A 17,500-nucleotide genomic window follows, 5' to 3' on the forward strand; every position below is an offset into this window, starting at 1 on the left:
ACTGAATTTGTTTTCCCAGGTGTGAAGTTTTTGCTTCTTCTTCCTCCATTAAAGATAGAATGATGTTTAATCTGAAGCAGTGTTTCCCATGATGCTGCTCCTCTCTGTTTCTTGTTCATAGAGGCAGATCAGGGACAGGACAGGAGTCAGGACAGGAGTCAGGACAGGTGTCAGGACAAGAGTCAGGAAAGAGTCAGGACAGGAGACAGGACAGGAGTCAGGACAGGAGTCAGGACAGGAGTCAGGACAGAGTCAGGACAGGAGTCAGGACAAGAGTCAGGACAGGAGTCAGGACAGGAGTCAGGACAGGAGTCAGGACAGGAGTCAGGACAGAGTCAGGACAGGAGTCAGGACAGGAGTCAGGACAGGAGACAGGACAGGAGTCAGGACAGGAGTCAGGACAGGAGTCAGGACAGAGTCAGGACAGGAGTCAGGACAAGAGTCAGGACAGGAGTCAGGACAGAGTCAGGACAGGAGTCAGGACAAGAGTCAGGACAGGAGTCAGGACAGGAGTCAGGACAGGAGTCAGGACAGGAGACAGGACAGAGTCAGGACAGGAGTCAGGACAGGAGTCAGGACAGGAGACAGGACAAGAGTCAGGACAGGAGTCAGGACAGGAGTCAGGACAAGAGTCAGGACAAGAGTCAGGACAAGAGTCAGGACAAGAGTCAGGACAAGAGTCAGGACAGGAGTCAGGACAAGAGTCAGGACAAGAGTCAGGACAAGAGTCAGGACAAGAGTCAGGACAGGAGTCACATCACACGTGCCTCCTGCCTCACCACATCAACTTCCTTTGTTGTTTTGAGGCTCTGGCTTCTCTTTGAGCTGACAGTTGGGTCCAAACACAAGATGTTCTAGTGTTCCAGCACTGTGTGTGTGTGTGTGTGTGTGTGTGTGTGTGTGTGTGTGTGTGTGTGTGTGTGTGTGTGTGTGTGTGTGTGTGTGTGTCCGCGTGCGCTATGATGCGGATAAATTTCCTTTCTGTGACGCAGGTTTTGTGTTTGTGTTGTTATTGATTTGAAGATGTAGCTGTGAAGTCTTATTCAGACTTAGTAATCTTAACTCCTCTCACTCTCACTCTTTCCTCTTTCCTTCCCTCCAGTCACAATGAGAGGAAGGTGACCTGTAAGCACCCGGTGTCAGGAGTCCCCTCCCAAGACAACTGCATCTTTGTGGTTAATGAACAGTAAGTCTCACACACACACACACACACACACACACACACACATCGATGCTTCAGATTGAAGAGCAGCCCATGGTAGAATCAGAAGTGTGTTGGTCTAATCATTAACCAAAAGTCAAGTGGATTAGTTTTGTCCAATACAACACAACATCTCCCAGGGCTTCACAGGTTCCTGATCCAGCCCAAAGCTCTCTGTGGGCCCTCTGTAGACCTGCTGAACTAAGTGGGTGTGTGAGTGAAGTTATGTTCACGTCTGAGCTGCATGGCTGCTTACCTGCATTCACCTGAGAGAGATGCCTTCAGGCTCCAGGACAGAACATGAACACATCACCTGACAGAACAGAGAAGATGTCACATAAAGTTCATCTATGATTGATATCATGATTGTTAAATTGAACACCTGCTCAGGGACTTAATACCACCTTAAGACTTCTCAATATTTAGTCGTTTTAACAGACATTAATCTGATGTGTGTATGAACCTCTCAGTCTGTTGTGTTCAGTCCTCACACTGATGTCACAAGCCCATGACGTTCTGCTGCTGTGTTGTATGAAGTCATGCTTGCATGCAGACTCACTGTAGTGGAACGTCCCTGTGCTCTTTGTATTCATGGGTTCTGTCCCATGTGACCCAAAGTGCTCCAGACTGGAGCTGCTTGACACACAGCCACCTACTCCAGCACATTTACACCAGATGTTAGTGTGCACTCCTCTCTGAGCAGCAGTGATGTATCAGAAGGCTCAGATGGGTGAAGCATGTGACAGCGGCTCTGCTGCACTCTGCTCCAGAGCTTCCTGTCAAAGCTGTAATCCATCCTGTGTAACACAACAGAGAAGCTGCTAGGTCGTGTGCTTCACAGAAACCTGCTTAAGAGAATCCACACCGCTCATTTTCCCGACTTTCCGCTCCTCAGAGCAGACAAAGCAGGATTAAGTTTGAAAACGAGCGCAGGCGGAGTCTGCATCAATGCATGTTAGTGTTCAGGGTTGAAGAACATGAATCTGCAGCCTCTGCATGAACTACAAACCATTTAGTTCTCTACAGGAGCTTCTTTTCCTTCATTCAGCCTCAGGAGTGAGAGACGCCGGGCCGACCTCATAAAGAGGAAGGAGCTTTATTATCTGTGGAGATTTGAACGGCAAACTTCAGCTACAAACTATAAAATATAAACAGCAGATGTTTCCTAGAGTCTCTTCTGTATTCATACTGGTTGTTGTTGTTTGTTTGTGTGTGTGTGTGTGTGTGTGTGTGTGTGTGTGTGTGTGTGTGTCCCCTATGGAGACATTCATTGATTAATGTGGGAGGAAATGAATCAAACCCGATTCTATTCAATTAAGACAATTCAATCATCCCCTGTACTGTAAGATGCCCTGTGGAGAGGCACACACTCCTACTTATGGGGCCGGTAAAGAGAGAAATGCTTTGTTTAGCATAATATGGGACCTTAAAGTCCCATGTGAGGTCATTCAGAGAGGAGCAGCAGAGATGTGTCACTCTGGACTGCACATTCAAATCATCTCTAAATCCACTTAGATGACCTCTGACCTCATCCTCTATGTTTACAAACAAGCTCCTGCCTACACACTCATACATGGAATATGATATTATTCTTATTATTCTTATCCAAAGCCTGGTGGCTTCATTCAACACCAAACTGAGCTCTTGCTTTTTTTCCTGACTCTAGTTTCATTTCTCCTGTTTGTTGATCTATAACTTGTTATCTCCCTGATGTTTTGTTGATGTTTGTGTCTGTCTGTCTGTGTGTGTGTGTGTCAGCTGAGGTGTTTTAAGCTCTGCCTCAGCTCTGACCTCTGACCTCTGACCTCTGCTCACACTGCGTCTCTGTTCCAGCTCTCTTCTCCTTTAATTAACAACACAATTTACTCACATCTGCTGTCGTGTGATTTTATAAGAAAGGAAAACAGAAGTGGAGGATAAACAACAGAAATGGTGTGATGAGACTGAAGCACAGACAGAGAACATGCTAACATGAGAACATGGGAACATGAGAACATGAGAACATGGGAACATGTTCCCTACATGCTGAAGTCTGTTGTGTTTAGTCTTTAAGAACATCTGTCATCTGTCTTCTCTCCTTCGACTCCTCCACTTGGCTGTAATGGGTCACATGACTTGTAGCATCACCAGGGCCACAGGGCGAAGCATCACAGTGTGGACAGTGTGTGTGTGTGTGTGTGTGTGGAAAAACAAAAACCCTCCTTCATGCATTTCTTCTTTCATGTCATCATCATCATCATCATCATCCTTTTTTCTTTTACTGTTTCAATTTCCTTTAATTATTTTCTCACATAATCCCTGATTCTTTATGATTTCTCATCATCGTGTCCTCCTCTCCTCCTCTCCTCCTCTCCTCTCCTCTCCTCTCCTGTCTCTAGACTGAGCAGTGGGAAGCTTGTCCACCCTGATAAGCCTCTAGACAGCAGGTAATGATGCTCTACATGCAGGTGGAGGGATAGAGAGCTGCTCTGGCTCTGGTGCTTTGGCCCTGAGGTCCAGTGAAGCAGGTGTTGACTTCACTGTCGGCATAGCAGCTGTCACTCTGTCACTCTGTCATTCTGAGGAGTGCTTCTGAGTAGAACATCAATCAATCTGCTTCAGTTTCTTATTTGTTATCTTTTGCCCGTCTAGTAATAAAAAATATAAATAATAAAATAATAATAATAATAAAATAATAATAATAATAATAATAAAATAATAATAATAATAAAAATAAAATAATAATAATAAAATAATAATAATAATAAAATATTAATAATAATAAAATAATAATAATAATAGACAATAATAATAATAGTAAAAACTTTTCCAACATTTTCATTTCCATTTTCCATCTTATATGAAGTCTTTTGAACAGATGTTATTACTTTAATGATGGAACTGCTTGCTAAGAGGGAGTCCAAGTGTCTGTGGACTCAAATCAAATGTATAAAGAAGTGTGTAATGGTTTGGAGGCAGACAGCTGTGATTGATGGATCAAACTCAGGCCACAGTCTTTACCTCCCGTCTCTCTTCCTCTTCCTCTGCTCTGTGTTCATCCTCCCTCTGTTTAATGGCTCTAACACACTGATAGAGAGAGGGGGGGGGTGATTGGGTCTTGATGAGATGGGAGATTGGCTGATTGTCTGGACCGGGTTGATAGGTTAGAAAGATTCAGCCTCAGACCAGAACTCTGCCAACATGACCACAGACCACAGAAAGATCCTGTGACATGTTGAGCCTGACTGTGTTTTTGTCTTTACACACACACACACACACACACACACACACACAGAACTCTCCTACAAAATGCCAGAGTTCAGTACAAATGTCAATACCGTCAAAATAAGATCTCTCTTTCTCAGACTGTTATCCAGATACTTAATGATGCAATCTCTGAACAGAACACATTCAGCTCAGCCTGTCAGCCTGTTGGCTCTCACTCACAGCACACACACACACACACACACACACACACACACACACGTAAATGAAGTCTGTACAGCTGGAACACGTCGCCCTCCTCCTCCTCTCTCTAATGCTGTCAGTAATACTGCTATGACACACAACCAAGGCCCAGGCAGGAAGTCAATCAGGATTCATAGTTGCTTTTCGTCTCGACCAACACAGAAGACCCACATCACCTAGTATGACCTCTTCCTCCTTGATGAGTGACAGCTGGGCCTCTGGTACCTGACGTGTTTAAGTTTGTGTAGCAGAAGCATCTGTTGTTAGCTGTGACACAAACTCTAACTAGAACTCTATCTTCTTTCTGGATCAGTGGAAGTGTAACGCTTGTGGAGCTCTTTCCATGTGGAGTGACTCTTTGTTGCTCCGTCTCTTTTGCTCTGTCAGGCCTGCTCCTGTGGCTTCAGACCAGAGCAGCAGCAGTGAGAAGAAGGAGCGACCCACCAGCACCATGAGTGAGGCGTCTAACTACACCGGGGGCTCAGACTACAGCCCCTTCCCTGGCAGCCCGGCAACCACCAACGTCAACGTCCCCACTACGTCCACCTCATCCACACGGGTCAGGACCTTTACCAACAGGCTTTGGGTCGTACATGATTGTTTTATTCCATTCCATCTTGAAGGTCCAATCACTTATAGAATCACTTGATTGAGCTCATAAAAGTGTTCTTCCTCTGGACTGTGATCAAACCGTTTTGGGAGATCGAAGGTTTATTTTGTTTATTTGTTTTCATAGCAGCATAAAGTGTGTGTAGATAGTTTCATGTCTTCCTGTGTGTGTGTGTGTGTGTGTGTGTGTGTGTGTGTGTCTCACAGCCTTCTAGGTCTTCCAAAAAAATTCACAACTTTGGCAAGAGGTCCAACTCCATCAAGAGGAACCCCAATGCCTCGGCTGTCAGGAGCAACTGGCTCTACAAACAGGTAGGGTCAGAGTTCAGACAAGTCCACCTGCTGCACACTGAGACACGACTCCTGTATAAGAGAACAGTCACATCCGTCTCTGTATGACGTGTGGACACATGGAAGAGGGGAAAGGGGAAAGTGTGTGTGTGTGTGTGTGTGTGTGTGTGTGTGTGTGTGTGTGTGTGTGTGTGTGTGTGTGTGTGTGTTAGAGATAAAGACACTGTGACTGACAGATGGTTGTTCTGTGCTCTTTAAACCCCCAGGACAGCACAGGCATGAAGCTGTGGAAGAAGAGGTGGTTTGTTCTATCAGATATGTGTCTCTACTACTATAGAGGTGAGACACACACACACACACACACACACACACACACACACAGCTGTTCTCTAAACTTCTCCTCTCCTCTCCTCTGGTCCAGATGATAAAGAGGACAACATCCTGGGCAGCATCCTCCTGCCCAGCTTCCACATCTCCATGCTGTCAGTGGACGACCACATCAGCAGGAAATACGCTTTCAAGGTGAACCTCAAGGTCCTCAAGGTCACCTGGTGCAGTGACATCACAGAACATGAAGGCTGGGAGAGAATAAAGCTGCAGTAATCTGTCCATCAGTCTCAGAGACACCTGGAGAGAAGAATCAGATCCATGACCTCAGAATGTTTAATGCAGAGATCAGTCAGTCTGACCTCAGTGTCGCTTCTTACCAACAGAGACACAGAGAACAGGAAGTCTGAGGCAGAGTCACACTTTATTACATCACATGATCATTATTGTGATGTAGCTTCTCACCCGTGTGTCTCTCTCTCTGTCTCTCTCTTTGTCTGTCTCTCTCTCTCTCTCTCTCTCTCTCTCTGTCTCTCTCTCTCTCTGTCTCTCTCTCTCTGTCTCTCTCTTTGTCTGTCTCTCTCTCTCTCTGTCTCTCTCTCTCTCTGTCTCTCTCTCTCTCTCTCTCTCTCTCTCTCTGTCTCTCTCTGTCTCTCTCTCCACATCTCTCTCTCTCTTCCTCTCTCTCTCTCTCTCTACATCTCTCTCTCTTCCTCTCTCTCTTCCTCTCTCTCTCTCTCTCCACATCTCTCTCTCTCTTCCCCTCTCTCTCTCTCTCTCTCCACATCTCTCTCTCTCTTCCCCTCTCTCTCTCTCTCTCTCTCTCCACATCTCTCTCTCTCTTCCCCTCTCTCTCTCTCTCTCTCTCCACATCTCTCTCTCTCTTCCCCTCTCTCTCTCTCTCCACATCTCTCTCTCTCTTCCCCTCTCTCTCTCTCTCTCCACATCTCTCTCCATCTCTCTCTCCATCTCTCCCTCTACATTTCTCTATGTGTTCTCCCTCTCTTCCTCTCCCTCTGTTCTTCTTTCTCTTTCTCTCTTCCTCTCCCTCTCTTCTTCTTCCTCTTCCTCTCTTCCTCTCCTGAAGGCGACTCACCCCAACATGAGGACTTATTACTTCTGCACTGACACAGCCAAAGAGATGGAGATGTGGATGAGGGTCATGACGGACGCTGCCCTCGTCCACACAGAACCAATGAAACGGTGAGTGTGTGTGTGTGTGTGTGTGTGTGTGTGCGTGCCAGGGGGAGGAGCTTATGAACACATCACGCTGTAATGCTCTGGGATCAGAAACTTTCCCCTCAGTGAACTTTGTAACCAAGTTCTTTGTCTTCCTGTCTCAGTGTTTCTCATTCCCTCTCTCCCTCTCTCTCCCTCTCTCTCACTTTCCAGACAGAACAAGTTGAAGCCGGATCACCAGACGCCTCAGGAGCTCAACAACCTCCTGAACCACAGAGTCCTGACCCGGCCCGAGATTCAGAACAACGAGCGCAACCGCGAGCCCGTCCATCAGCGCTCCATATCCAGGACGGAGGCGAAGTGGCCCAAAGAGACGGAGAAACACAACAACAGCCAGAGGGAGCAGCAGGAGTACTACACCTTACAGAAGGACGGGGACAGGTACTCGCTGAAGAAGGACGGGGTGAGCTACATGCTGCAGAAGGACGGAGAGAGATACCTGCTGCACAAGGACGGGGAGAAGTACCTGCTACGCAAGGACGGGGAGAAGTACTCCCTGCACAAAGACGTGGAGGTGTGCGGCATTCACAGGGACCTGGAGAAGTACGGCGTGCAGAAGGTGGAGGAGAAGTACGCCGTGACTCCCACAGAGGAGAAACAGGCGCCGTGCAAAGAGCGGGAGAGGTTCCTGTTTGGAAAGGAGGGAGAGGAGCAGACGCTGCAGAGGTTAGGAGACAGACACACACTGCAGAGGGACGGACAGAAGTACGCTCAAAGGGAAGTGAGGAGGCAGCTGTCCTTAAGGGAAACAGAGAGGTACGGCGTCCTGCGAGAGACAGACAGCAGGTACGGGACTCTGCAGGTGATGGACAAGTACGGCACTCTGAGGGAGGTGAGGAAGTACAGCACCCTGCGAGACGGAGACAAGTACGCCACGCTCAGAGAGGCGGGGAAGTACGCCACCCTGCATGACAGCGACAGGTACAGCTTCCAGAGGGAGCCCAGCTCAGAGAGGACCCTCACTAAGATCAGCAGCATCAAGCTCCAGCCCGCTCAGGCCGCCGCCATCGCCGCCGCCGTCTCCGCCTCACGGCAGAACCAAGCCAACCTCAGCGTCCAGAAGGCCATGCAGGTGAACGGCTCCGAGCCCCGCACGGGGGAGCAACACGGGGAGAGGCAGCCGGGGGAGCTGGGCGGGGGTCCGGCCTGCAGCTCTGTGGGGGGGTTCCCCCTAACGCCAGGCCAGGAAGGGGACAGAGGCCTGGACCTGCCCAGGACCAAGTCCATCCAGCATCTGGAGCAGAGGGTCCGCACACACAGGAGCAGAGGGCAGGAGGAGGACAGCAGGAGGTGAGACTGTGGGAGGGGGGGGGGGGGGGGGAGAAAACAACAGAATACTGTGTGTTGTTGTCGTTGTAGTTGTTGTCATTGTGTTTGAGGTTGTAGTTTTCCTGTAGTTAAACTCTCATGAGGAGCATCAGTCCTCCACTCAGAGCAGCAGGAGGAACCCCAGCCTTTAGAGAAGGTTCCATTGATCTTCCTGTAGTGTGAAGAAGGAACTCTCTCTCTGCTCAACCCCTTATTTGTTCTGTTAGATTAATACAGACTGATTCTGATTCATCTTTCCTGTTTGTTGACATGACTGTAATTCACATTTTACCACAATAAGTGTCTGACGTGTTGCTTCCCTCCCTCCCTCCTCTTCTTCTTCTCTCCTCTGAAGTGTGACCTCCTACCAGACCTTACCCAGGAACATGCCGAGCCACCGGGCCCAGCATGTGCCCCGCTACCCAGAGGGGTACCGGACTTTGCCCCGTAACAATCTGATGAGGCCCGACAGCGTCTGCAGCGTGTCGGGCTCTGCGTACGACCACGCCCTCCAGCCCGCCTCCACCTCCACGCCGGCAGACAAGAGGAGGTCCATGAGGGACGACACCATGTGGCAGCTGTATGAGTGGCAGCAGAGGCAGGCCTTCTCCAGGCAGAGTCTGGCTCAGCCTGCAGGTACACAGGATGTTCACCTGAGACCCAGCCTCCTCATATGTGTACATTTCTCCTTCCCTACACCTTTACATCCTTGTGCTTCACCTAAACCCTCTGTCCTCCTGTCTGGACGTTGTTTACGCTGCCCCCTAGTGGTATCAAAACATTTACTGGTTGGTAGAAAACTACAAATACACAACTACACACATGATCACACTACTGACTTTTTGATTGTATACTTATTCGGCCCCACTCATCCCAAATAGTAAGGAGAAATAAAAAAATGTATACAAATGAAATGTCCAGGCCTCAGGAGGAGGTAATGTAAAGCTTCATGTGAGGAGAGAAGCAGGCTGAACCCAGAGAAACGCCTCTAATCCTTTCATCTGGCTCCAAAGTGATGTGAGGAGGAACACAGATGTTGTTGTAGGCTGTGTGTGTCTGTGTCTAACTCCGTGACTCTGCTGTCACTTGTTTTATCCCAGTCGGTCACTATGGAACTCTGCCCAGCACCAAGACCATGAGTAACATATCAGAACACGCCGTGGCTCCGTCCATCCCCACCTCTCCGTCTCACGGCTCTCTGGCTCTCTACAGCACCTTCTCCCCTCCACGCCAGCAGGGGGCTCACAACCCCACCTCAGAGCTCACATCCTCCGTCCCCAGGGGCGATCTGACCCTGGAGCGCCCGCACAGGACGCCACTGACTAAGGTAGATCACTGTTTGACCCCAGAGTTTGTTTTGTGGCTCAAACTTGATTCAGTCCTTCCTTCTGAACGTCTCGCTGCATTGCCTGCACCTCAGATGTTCCTTCTCTTGTCTCATCCTCTTCCCTCTCCTCCCGTCTGCAGTATGTTTACCCTCCGGACCGTCGCTCCATAGCAGCGCCTGTCTCCTCTCAGAGCAACGACCCACAGACCCTCCAGGGCAAGACGGTAAGAGACGCTCAGCTCCAGAGGAGGAGGTGTGACTTCCTGTTTGCAGTTGTTCTCAAGAGCTTCAAATTGAAACTACAGTTCAGGTCCTCATTCAGGAGGGAGGGAGGGAGGGAGGGAGGGAGTTGTGTGATTGCAGTATGAGTCACATCCATCAGGACGTTCACTTTCCTGAATAAATCCTTTCCCTTTACGTCTTTATAAAGTTTCCCTTGAACATAGATCCTAATCGTGCTTCTTCCTGCTGAGCTTCAGAGCCTTCAGCTTTTGTCCTGTCAGCAGCAAACATGAGACATGAGAGAGGAGACATTCAGACACTGAGACGTTGACAACCAGAAACAGAACTGATGGCTCAGTGGGATCTGTTTCCTCCCATCTGTCTCTGCTGCTGTTTCCTCTAAATGCTTCTCTCCTAGATTCTCTCTGTTTACAAAGTGGAGCAGCATCTGAAGTGTTTTCAGGAGTTCCACTGCAGACGAGGGTCCGTTGATGAGTCAGACCTCACAGCGCCCCCTGGTGGAGTGACAGTAACCAAGCGTTCCTGCTCCTAAAGGCTGGAAGGCGTTTCACCTCTCATCAGTAAGAGATCCAGCAGAACGGAAGAAGCCTTTAGAGTGAGAGGGGGAACGTCCTCCAGCCTTTAAGAGTCCAGAAGCCTCAGATCCTCTCTCAGTGGACGGACAGAAATGTTTGGGTAGCATTATTCTCTTATGAAAATAAGTCGTCTCTTCTTCCATGTTGTCAGGGTAACTGCATGATTGTTTCCTTTGTCTCAGTTGTGGTTGTGGCAGCTCCTGTTCTGACCTCTGTGTGTGTGTGTGTGTGTGTTGCTCTGCAGCCTGAGGAGCTGACCCTGCTGCTCATCAAGCTCCGCCGGCAGCAGGCAGAGATCAACAGCCTGAGGGAGCACACAGTCGCTCAGCTGATGGCCCTGGGCATGGAGGGGCCCAACGCCAAGGTCAGCACCGTGTGTGTGTGTGTGTGTGTGTGTGTGTGTGTGTGTGTGTGGATGAGCATGCATACCCTACATGTCTGCATGTTAGATTAGATTAGACCTTCATTAGGGACGTCTCTGAACATGTAAACGAACATGAATGTGTCTCTAGATGTACTTCTGACAGTAATGACATCATCCTGAATCTTTCCCTTCAATACTAACAACCCCACTCTGCCCAAAGCACTCTGGAAGAAGCTTAAGGCTGAAAGGGATAAACATATTTGAAAAAAGAATGAAGGATGAAAGGAAACAAACACAAACACAACCCAGATTGATTATATGATTGATTATCTGTTTAAACGTGTCATCGCTCTTCATCGTCATAATCACACGTTGCTGGGAGGGACATGAACAATTACACAAGATTACAGTTCAAATAATCTCAATCATCCCTGTCCATCAGTCGACCTCATGAGAGACACAATCTGAGCTTCAGCACAAATAATAACACAGGAAATCAACAACATCTTCATCAACATAGCTTTCCAACCACCAGCAATCAGAGAAGATCAGCAGCTCCATCTGTCAGGGGCCGCAGAGTCCTGGCTTCTCTTCTTCCTCTGTAAACCAGTACAACCATCACCCAGAGCTTTCCCCAGAACATGCTTGAGACAGACGTGATGTCAGCTTACAGAGACATGTAAAGGTTCTATAAGACCCTGATGACTGCTCAGTATGTTGTGGTCACCAGATATCAAATGGTCATAAAACAGTCACAGCAGAGTCAGATGCCTTCTATCTTTGCCATGACAACAGCCATGACGATCCTTATTGGGCAGGATTAGTTACAAAGTAAACACAGATCAATTTACTGAATGGAGGCGGGACTAAAATGACATCAGTGCTCTGGTTATGGCTGCATTAACCCTTCACATGTAAATGAGACATGAATGTGCAGCTCACTCATTAACCCTTCACTAACCCCATCAGCTCTCTGGTGACTGCAGCATGTGTGAGTGTGTGAATGTGTGTGAGGTGAGTTCATGTAGGTGAGGCAGGAGTACAGATTGATCTACAGTAACTTTAACATTTCGTTATCTAAAGATTAAATAATTAAATGGCTGCTGCCTCAAAATGTATGAATTTGGATTTTGATTTAATTCAGTGACCAGGTGACACAAAGGGGGGAGTGTATTGATGTGGAATTGATTATCAGTCATCATTCATTTGTGTCTGTAGCTGTCAGGACCTGGTAACATCTGCCTGGTAACATCTGGCCAATCACAGCAGCTCTCTCATGCCCTACTGTGATGTTTGATGTAACACGATGTCATCAGCATCCGAGTCACACATGTGAACATAGAGATCTCCAGATGTGAGCTGATGCTGCTTGATCCACTCACCTGGTTGTTTTAAAGGACAGATTCCAGGTGTAAGCTGGAGTCTTTTGGGTTCAGATGTGTTTTGGTGTAACTTGTGTTGTGAACCATGTTTGAGACGTTCTAATGCACAGTTTAAAGACACCAGTCACCCATATGGAATCATTATAGGGACTCAACCTGCAGCTCTGCCTCTCAGCCGATCCTCTGCTTGCTATTGGACGCTCTGCTGTGATTCTGTTTTCCTTCCTTTTCAAATGAACTTTTTCCTGACTGGGCTCCTGTTTTCTCTTCCTTCTCCCTCTGCTGTTTCCTCTCCCCTTCTGTCCGTCCGCACCCTACCTGTGCTGCTTTGCCTTTCCCTCTCATCCTGCGGCCTCTGCAGACTGACGTTCTGTCCCATCACCTTCAGAGGAGCCTCATTTACCTGGAGAGCCAGGTGAGAGATCTGACCTCCCTCCTCTCTGTTTACCTGCTTAAGAAAATAGATACAGAAGATAAAACTAACGGCTTCATTCTCATGTGAAGTTCACAAGCCAAGAACCGTTTTACAACACAATCATTTGTTATTAGGAAAGAACATTTTCATCAAACATCAGCCTATAAACTAAGACCTCTGTCTCTACTATATATCCTGTATTAAACATTCAGTTCCAGTCTGTAAAAACAAAAAGTATTTGACTTTCACAGCTTTGTGTTTCATATTTACACAATTTATTCACTGGGATTTTGTTTTTCCCATTAAAATCTGAACTCAAACTAAACAGAGAGCCTTTAGTTTACTGACCTGTTACTAACTCACTTTGATTCCATATAAATGACCTCATGTATGTAAATCCATCACTTTACAAACAGAACATGTGATGTGATCTACTCTTATTATTATGATTGTTATTGTTATTCATGAGATCAAAGTGTTTGTGTTTCTTAGCACTTTGTTGTTGTTTGGATCCTACAGAGCCTTTAAGGAAGAAAGTCAGAAAAGTGAAATCAAGACGTTAATGTAGAAGTCAAAGGTCACTTTGTCCAGTTTATTGTTTAAACTGGAGTTTTGTCTGTAAATGTGCAGTCTGCTAAAGTCAAGTGTGTGATTTAGAGCTATTTAAATGAAGGATGTGATTTTGAAGACATATGATCAAAAACACACCCATGCTGCCAGGAGTGACTGAGTGAGTCTGCTTCACTTCACTTCCTGTTTCCTGGCAAAGTCCAGAAACTGAGCAAAGTTGTGAGATGCGTCACATTCACTGTTATGGTCGTGGGTTAGGAAGTATGGAATGCATAGTGTTATCTCTTTGTGTGTGTGTGTGTGTGACCTCAGCAGTTCCACATTAACACTGTGTTGTGGTGGTGATTTTATCTTGCCTGTACTTTGGGAGAAGTTGTGTATCTCAGCTGTTCCTGTGTGTTCTGCTGCTGTGTTATGACATCACTTTGTCCCTTCTCTCCTTGGCACTGACAAGACGAAGGAGAATGAACCTCTAATCTTCATGATTCACACTATGATTGAGAATTCTGCACCGAGGCCGCAGCTCTACCAGCAAGTAAGGACCTGGACGGGTTCTGGCTCAGTCAGGTCCAGACAGTCAGGGGTCAGGGGTCAGGGACTTCCTGAAGAAGAAGAGAATAATCACTCACCTGTGAGGTTGAATTAATTCCATTATGCTAAAAGTGCATTTCTCCATCTACAGTACATACAAAACTAATCTACTGTATTTTGTCTCATAAACTCTTAAACTCTAAATTGCCTGACCTGGATGTGACTGTAGCCAAACCCGTGTCCTGGTAGCCCAGTGATTGTTTATGGACTCCATCCACCTGGACCACCTGCTGCTTCACCAGTTTGAGTTCATTCATTAGCACAACGTCTCAAACTGTCCCGACGTCATCACAGCATTATGATGTGTCTCATGGTGTTGTGTTTGATGCTGTGGGTCTGAGGCATCATGGGTTCATGGCTCACAGGACATCTTCATGCACTTCATCGTCCTGTTTCCACTTTGGAAAGCCCAGACCTTTTTGTTTTTGTCTCTTTATTTTGTATTCATGGTTTTCAGATGTGTTCAGAATGAAAACAAACCACATTCTTCTCTGTTCAGCTTCAGAGTGATCAAGCAGAGCATCCAGACTGAATGGTTCCATGTAAACATCTCTTACCCGTTCCTTCACTCTTCATTGAACAAACCCATGGACGGTGGCGGTAGGCAGGCGTTAGGTTCAGGCTCCAGGTTGGAGGCTCCCAGTCCTCCAGGTCCTGGTATCCAAGGAAAGTTTGTCTCAGTCAAATGGATTTGCTACTAAAGGTTTGGAGACGTTTCACCTCTCATCCAGAAGGTTTCTTCGGTTGTGGATTCCCAGGTGTGATCCTCTGTGGAGTCGTAGTCAGGGTCCCTGAGAGTCATGGTTAGTCCTCCTGGTTGGACTCTTCTGAGGCCAGGTGTGGATGATGACCACAGTCTGGAGGGTTCTCCTTTCTGCTGTGATGATGTTCATTAGAGGCCAAACACACTTCAGGACAGGACTCAGCAGCTCACCTACACTTGAAGGACAAGGGACAACAATGTATCACATCCTGGACAGAGGAGACAGAGGGTTTGATTCCTCACTCACTTAGCCTGTTATCCATATTACCAGTGAAGATCAGATCATCTAGATCAGAAGGTATCTCTCTCCTGTGGCTTGTGTCTGATTCACTCTTCCTGATTTCGTCTCTTCAGCTGTTTCAGAATGCAGCTGTTTGTGTGTTCACAAAAACTAGACACATTCCTGCTGAGAGCAAAGAGACGGGGACACTTCTGAAGTGGTCTATCACTTTCTGTGATACAGCAGAGGTTTGAGACAGAACAGAGGAGAGATCAGGTAGCATAGTGGCTCCTGTGTGGCTGATCAGTCAGGTAGAGTTTCCACTTTGTGACTGTAAGACAGCTCTGTCCTTTACTTTGTGAAGTGGTGCAGTGTGTACAAAGCTTACTCGCCCTCTAAATGTTATAAAAGCATAGAGAGAAGAAGGACTGAGCCAACGATCATAAATCAATACAATCATCCAATCTGCTTCAGCCTCCTTCATCTGAACAAAGCCCAGGAAACGTGCGAGTCTGTATGAGCCTGAATGGAACTCTCTGTGCCTGAGCAGAAGGGTTAAGGACATGGAGGAGGAAGCAGAGGAGAAGCTGGTGAGGGGACAGGCTGCTGATCATGAAGCAGCTGTGTGTCTGAATGTAACAGACGTGCTGCTCTCATCATCACAGGTCTGCAGTGCAGCAAAGAGTGAGGTGTGTTTAAGTTCTGACGTTTCTACAGTCACACAAAGGCCGGTCTGGTTTGGTTCAGTGTGAAAGTGAAAGTGTGGGAGATCAAAAAGACATCAGAACAACAAATATCAGACACTTAAAGGTCTCATCCAACATGTCAGTAGTGTGTGTGTGTGTGTGTGTGTGTGTGTGTGTGTGTGTGTGTGTGTGTGTGTGTGTGTCTGTGCTCTCAGGCTCTCTCTCTCCCTGGACTATGATATACCATGACAAGCACAGAAAGGGAAATGAAACAGAATGAGCTCATCGCTTCATCGCTTCATCTCTTGATCCAGAATGAATGAAACAGGAAACATGAAGAGTTTCTCTTCACAGTCTCTTCTGTTTCTAATGATCACACAGCTGATAGAACAAAGGGAGGGACATCCTGGCATTTAGATGGTTTCCTTTCTAGAACCAAACTTTGCTAGATCCTCTTCTCTAAACCCGATCCATCCTGAGGCCGTCTGCTGCCCAGAGGGACATTTTGAAACACATCTCATCTTTATTTCACTTCTTTCTTTTCTCCATTCTCACGTCTTGTAGCCTTCCTCTCTCTCTGTCTCTCTGTCTCTCTGTCTCCCTGTCTCAGATCTGTCTCAGGCCTGTCTCAGGTCTGTCTCTCTGTCTCTCTGTCTCCCTGTCTCAGGTCTGTCTCAGGTCTGTCTCAGGTCTGTCTCTCTGTCTCTCTGTCTCCCTGTCTCAGGTCTGTCTCAGGCCTGTCTCAGGTCTGTCTCTCTGTCTCTCTGTCTCCCTGTCTCAGGTCTGTCTCAGGTCTGTCTCTCTGTCTCAGGTCTGTCTCTCTGTCTCCCTGTCTCAGGCCTGTCTCTCTGTCTCTGACTGCGTCTCTGTCTTGTTTCAGGTCAGCCCAGAGGAACAGAAGGAGGAGGCAGACATAGATGTGAGATCAGCAGGGACATCAATACAACACCACAAACACAAAGGTCCCTGAGCAAATGGAGCTCAACTGTCTGTGTGTGTGTGTGTGTGTGTGTGTGTGTGTGTGTGTGTGTGTGTGTGTGTGTGTGTGTGTGTGTGTGTGTTTCAGACCAAGCTGAGTCGACTGTGTGAGCAGGACAAGGCGTGCAGAGTGCAGGAGGAGAAAGTACAGCAGCTACACAGAGAGAAGGTGTGTGTCTGTGTGTGTGTGTACTTGTGTGTGTGTACTTGTGTGTGTGTACTTGTGTACTCTGATGTTTTTTATGTTGCCTCAATTTGTAGGCAGACACAATGACATTTTAACACAAACCTGCACACTTAACAGCCTGCATGGTGACATCTTGTTGTCACACACACACACACACACACACACACACACACACACACACACTCCCTATCCTGTGTCTTCTTGTGCTCCAAATACATATTTCTACATCTTGTTACCTTTCTTCCGCCTCTACACATGTCTGACTCGTACCTTGTGTGTGTGTGTGTGTGTGTGTGTGTGTGTGTGTGTGTGTGTGTGTGTGTGGCAGCACACTCTGGAGACGGCCCTGCTGTCTGCCAGCCAGGAGCTCAGTGAGCAGGGCGGTGCTGCACCTCAGAGCCTCATACAGCAGAGAGACGTGCTGCAGAACGGCCTGCTGAGCACCTGCAGAGAGCTGAGCAGAGTCAACACAGTGAGTACACACACACACACACACACACACACACACACACACACACCAGGGGACAGGCAGGAGAGTCAGGAACACACTGGTAGAACTCTTCAGTGATAAAAGGGATAAAAGTATTTTCTTATGAAAGCCAAAGTTTGTAAAGAAACACATACACGCGCGCACACACACACACACACACACACACACACACAGTCATGAGCATATTTGTGTGTTGCTCTCTGGTTTCAGGAGTTGGAGCGCTCCATGAGGGAGTATGACAGGCTGGAGGTCGATGTCACTTTGGCCAAATCAAACCTGCTGCAGCA

General features: G+C 47.5%; 1 protein-coding gene across 4 annotated transcripts in view; it reads left to right on the plus strand.

Annotated features, from left to right (window-relative positions):
* The window catches only part of LOC143015217 (pleckstrin homology domain-containing family A member 5-like), a 52,779-nt gene that overhangs the window by 27,963 nt on the left and 7,316 nt on the right, over positions 1-17,500 (plus strand). For 2 of the 4 annotated variants that reach the window (XM_076169180.1, XM_076169181.1), the window contains exons 4-19: positions 1,103-1,186; positions 3,580-3,627; positions 5,036-5,207; positions 5,465-5,569; positions 5,815-5,887; positions 5,970-6,070; positions 6,963-7,078; positions 7,268-8,404; positions 8,778-9,058; positions 9,523-9,749; positions 9,890-9,973; positions 10,812-10,931; positions 16,439-16,477; positions 16,625-16,705; positions 17,052-17,195; positions 17,424-17,500. The exon at positions 17,424-17,500 is cut by the window's right edge and continues 25 nt beyond it. In XM_076169180.1, the coding sequence (XP_076025295.1) occupies positions 1,103-1,186; positions 3,580-3,627; positions 5,036-5,207; positions 5,465-5,569; positions 5,815-5,887; positions 5,970-6,070; positions 6,963-7,078; positions 7,268-8,404; positions 8,778-9,058; positions 9,523-9,749; positions 9,890-9,973; positions 10,812-10,931; positions 16,439-16,477; positions 16,625-16,705; positions 17,052-17,195; positions 17,424-17,500 (2,889 nt within the window). The remainder of the gene's footprint in view (positions 1-1,102; positions 1,187-3,579; positions 3,628-5,035; positions 5,208-5,464; positions 5,570-5,814; positions 5,888-5,969; positions 6,071-6,962; positions 7,079-7,267; positions 8,405-8,777; positions 9,059-9,522; positions 9,750-9,889; positions 9,974-10,811; positions 10,932-16,438; positions 16,478-16,624; positions 16,706-17,051; positions 17,196-17,423) is intronic. The other 2 variants (XM_076169182.1, XM_076169184.1) reach the window with 1 other exon arrangement.

The sequence above is a fragment of the Genypterus blacodes genome, unplaced genomic scaffold (assembly GCF_046128005.1).
Source record: "Genypterus blacodes isolate CSIRO-AG114 ecotype Tasmania unplaced genomic scaffold, CSIRO-AGI_Gbla_v1 ptg000014l_1, whole genome shotgun sequence".
Classification (NCBI taxonomy): domain Eukaryota; kingdom Metazoa; phylum Chordata; class Actinopteri; order Ophidiiformes; family Ophidiidae; genus Genypterus; species Genypterus blacodes.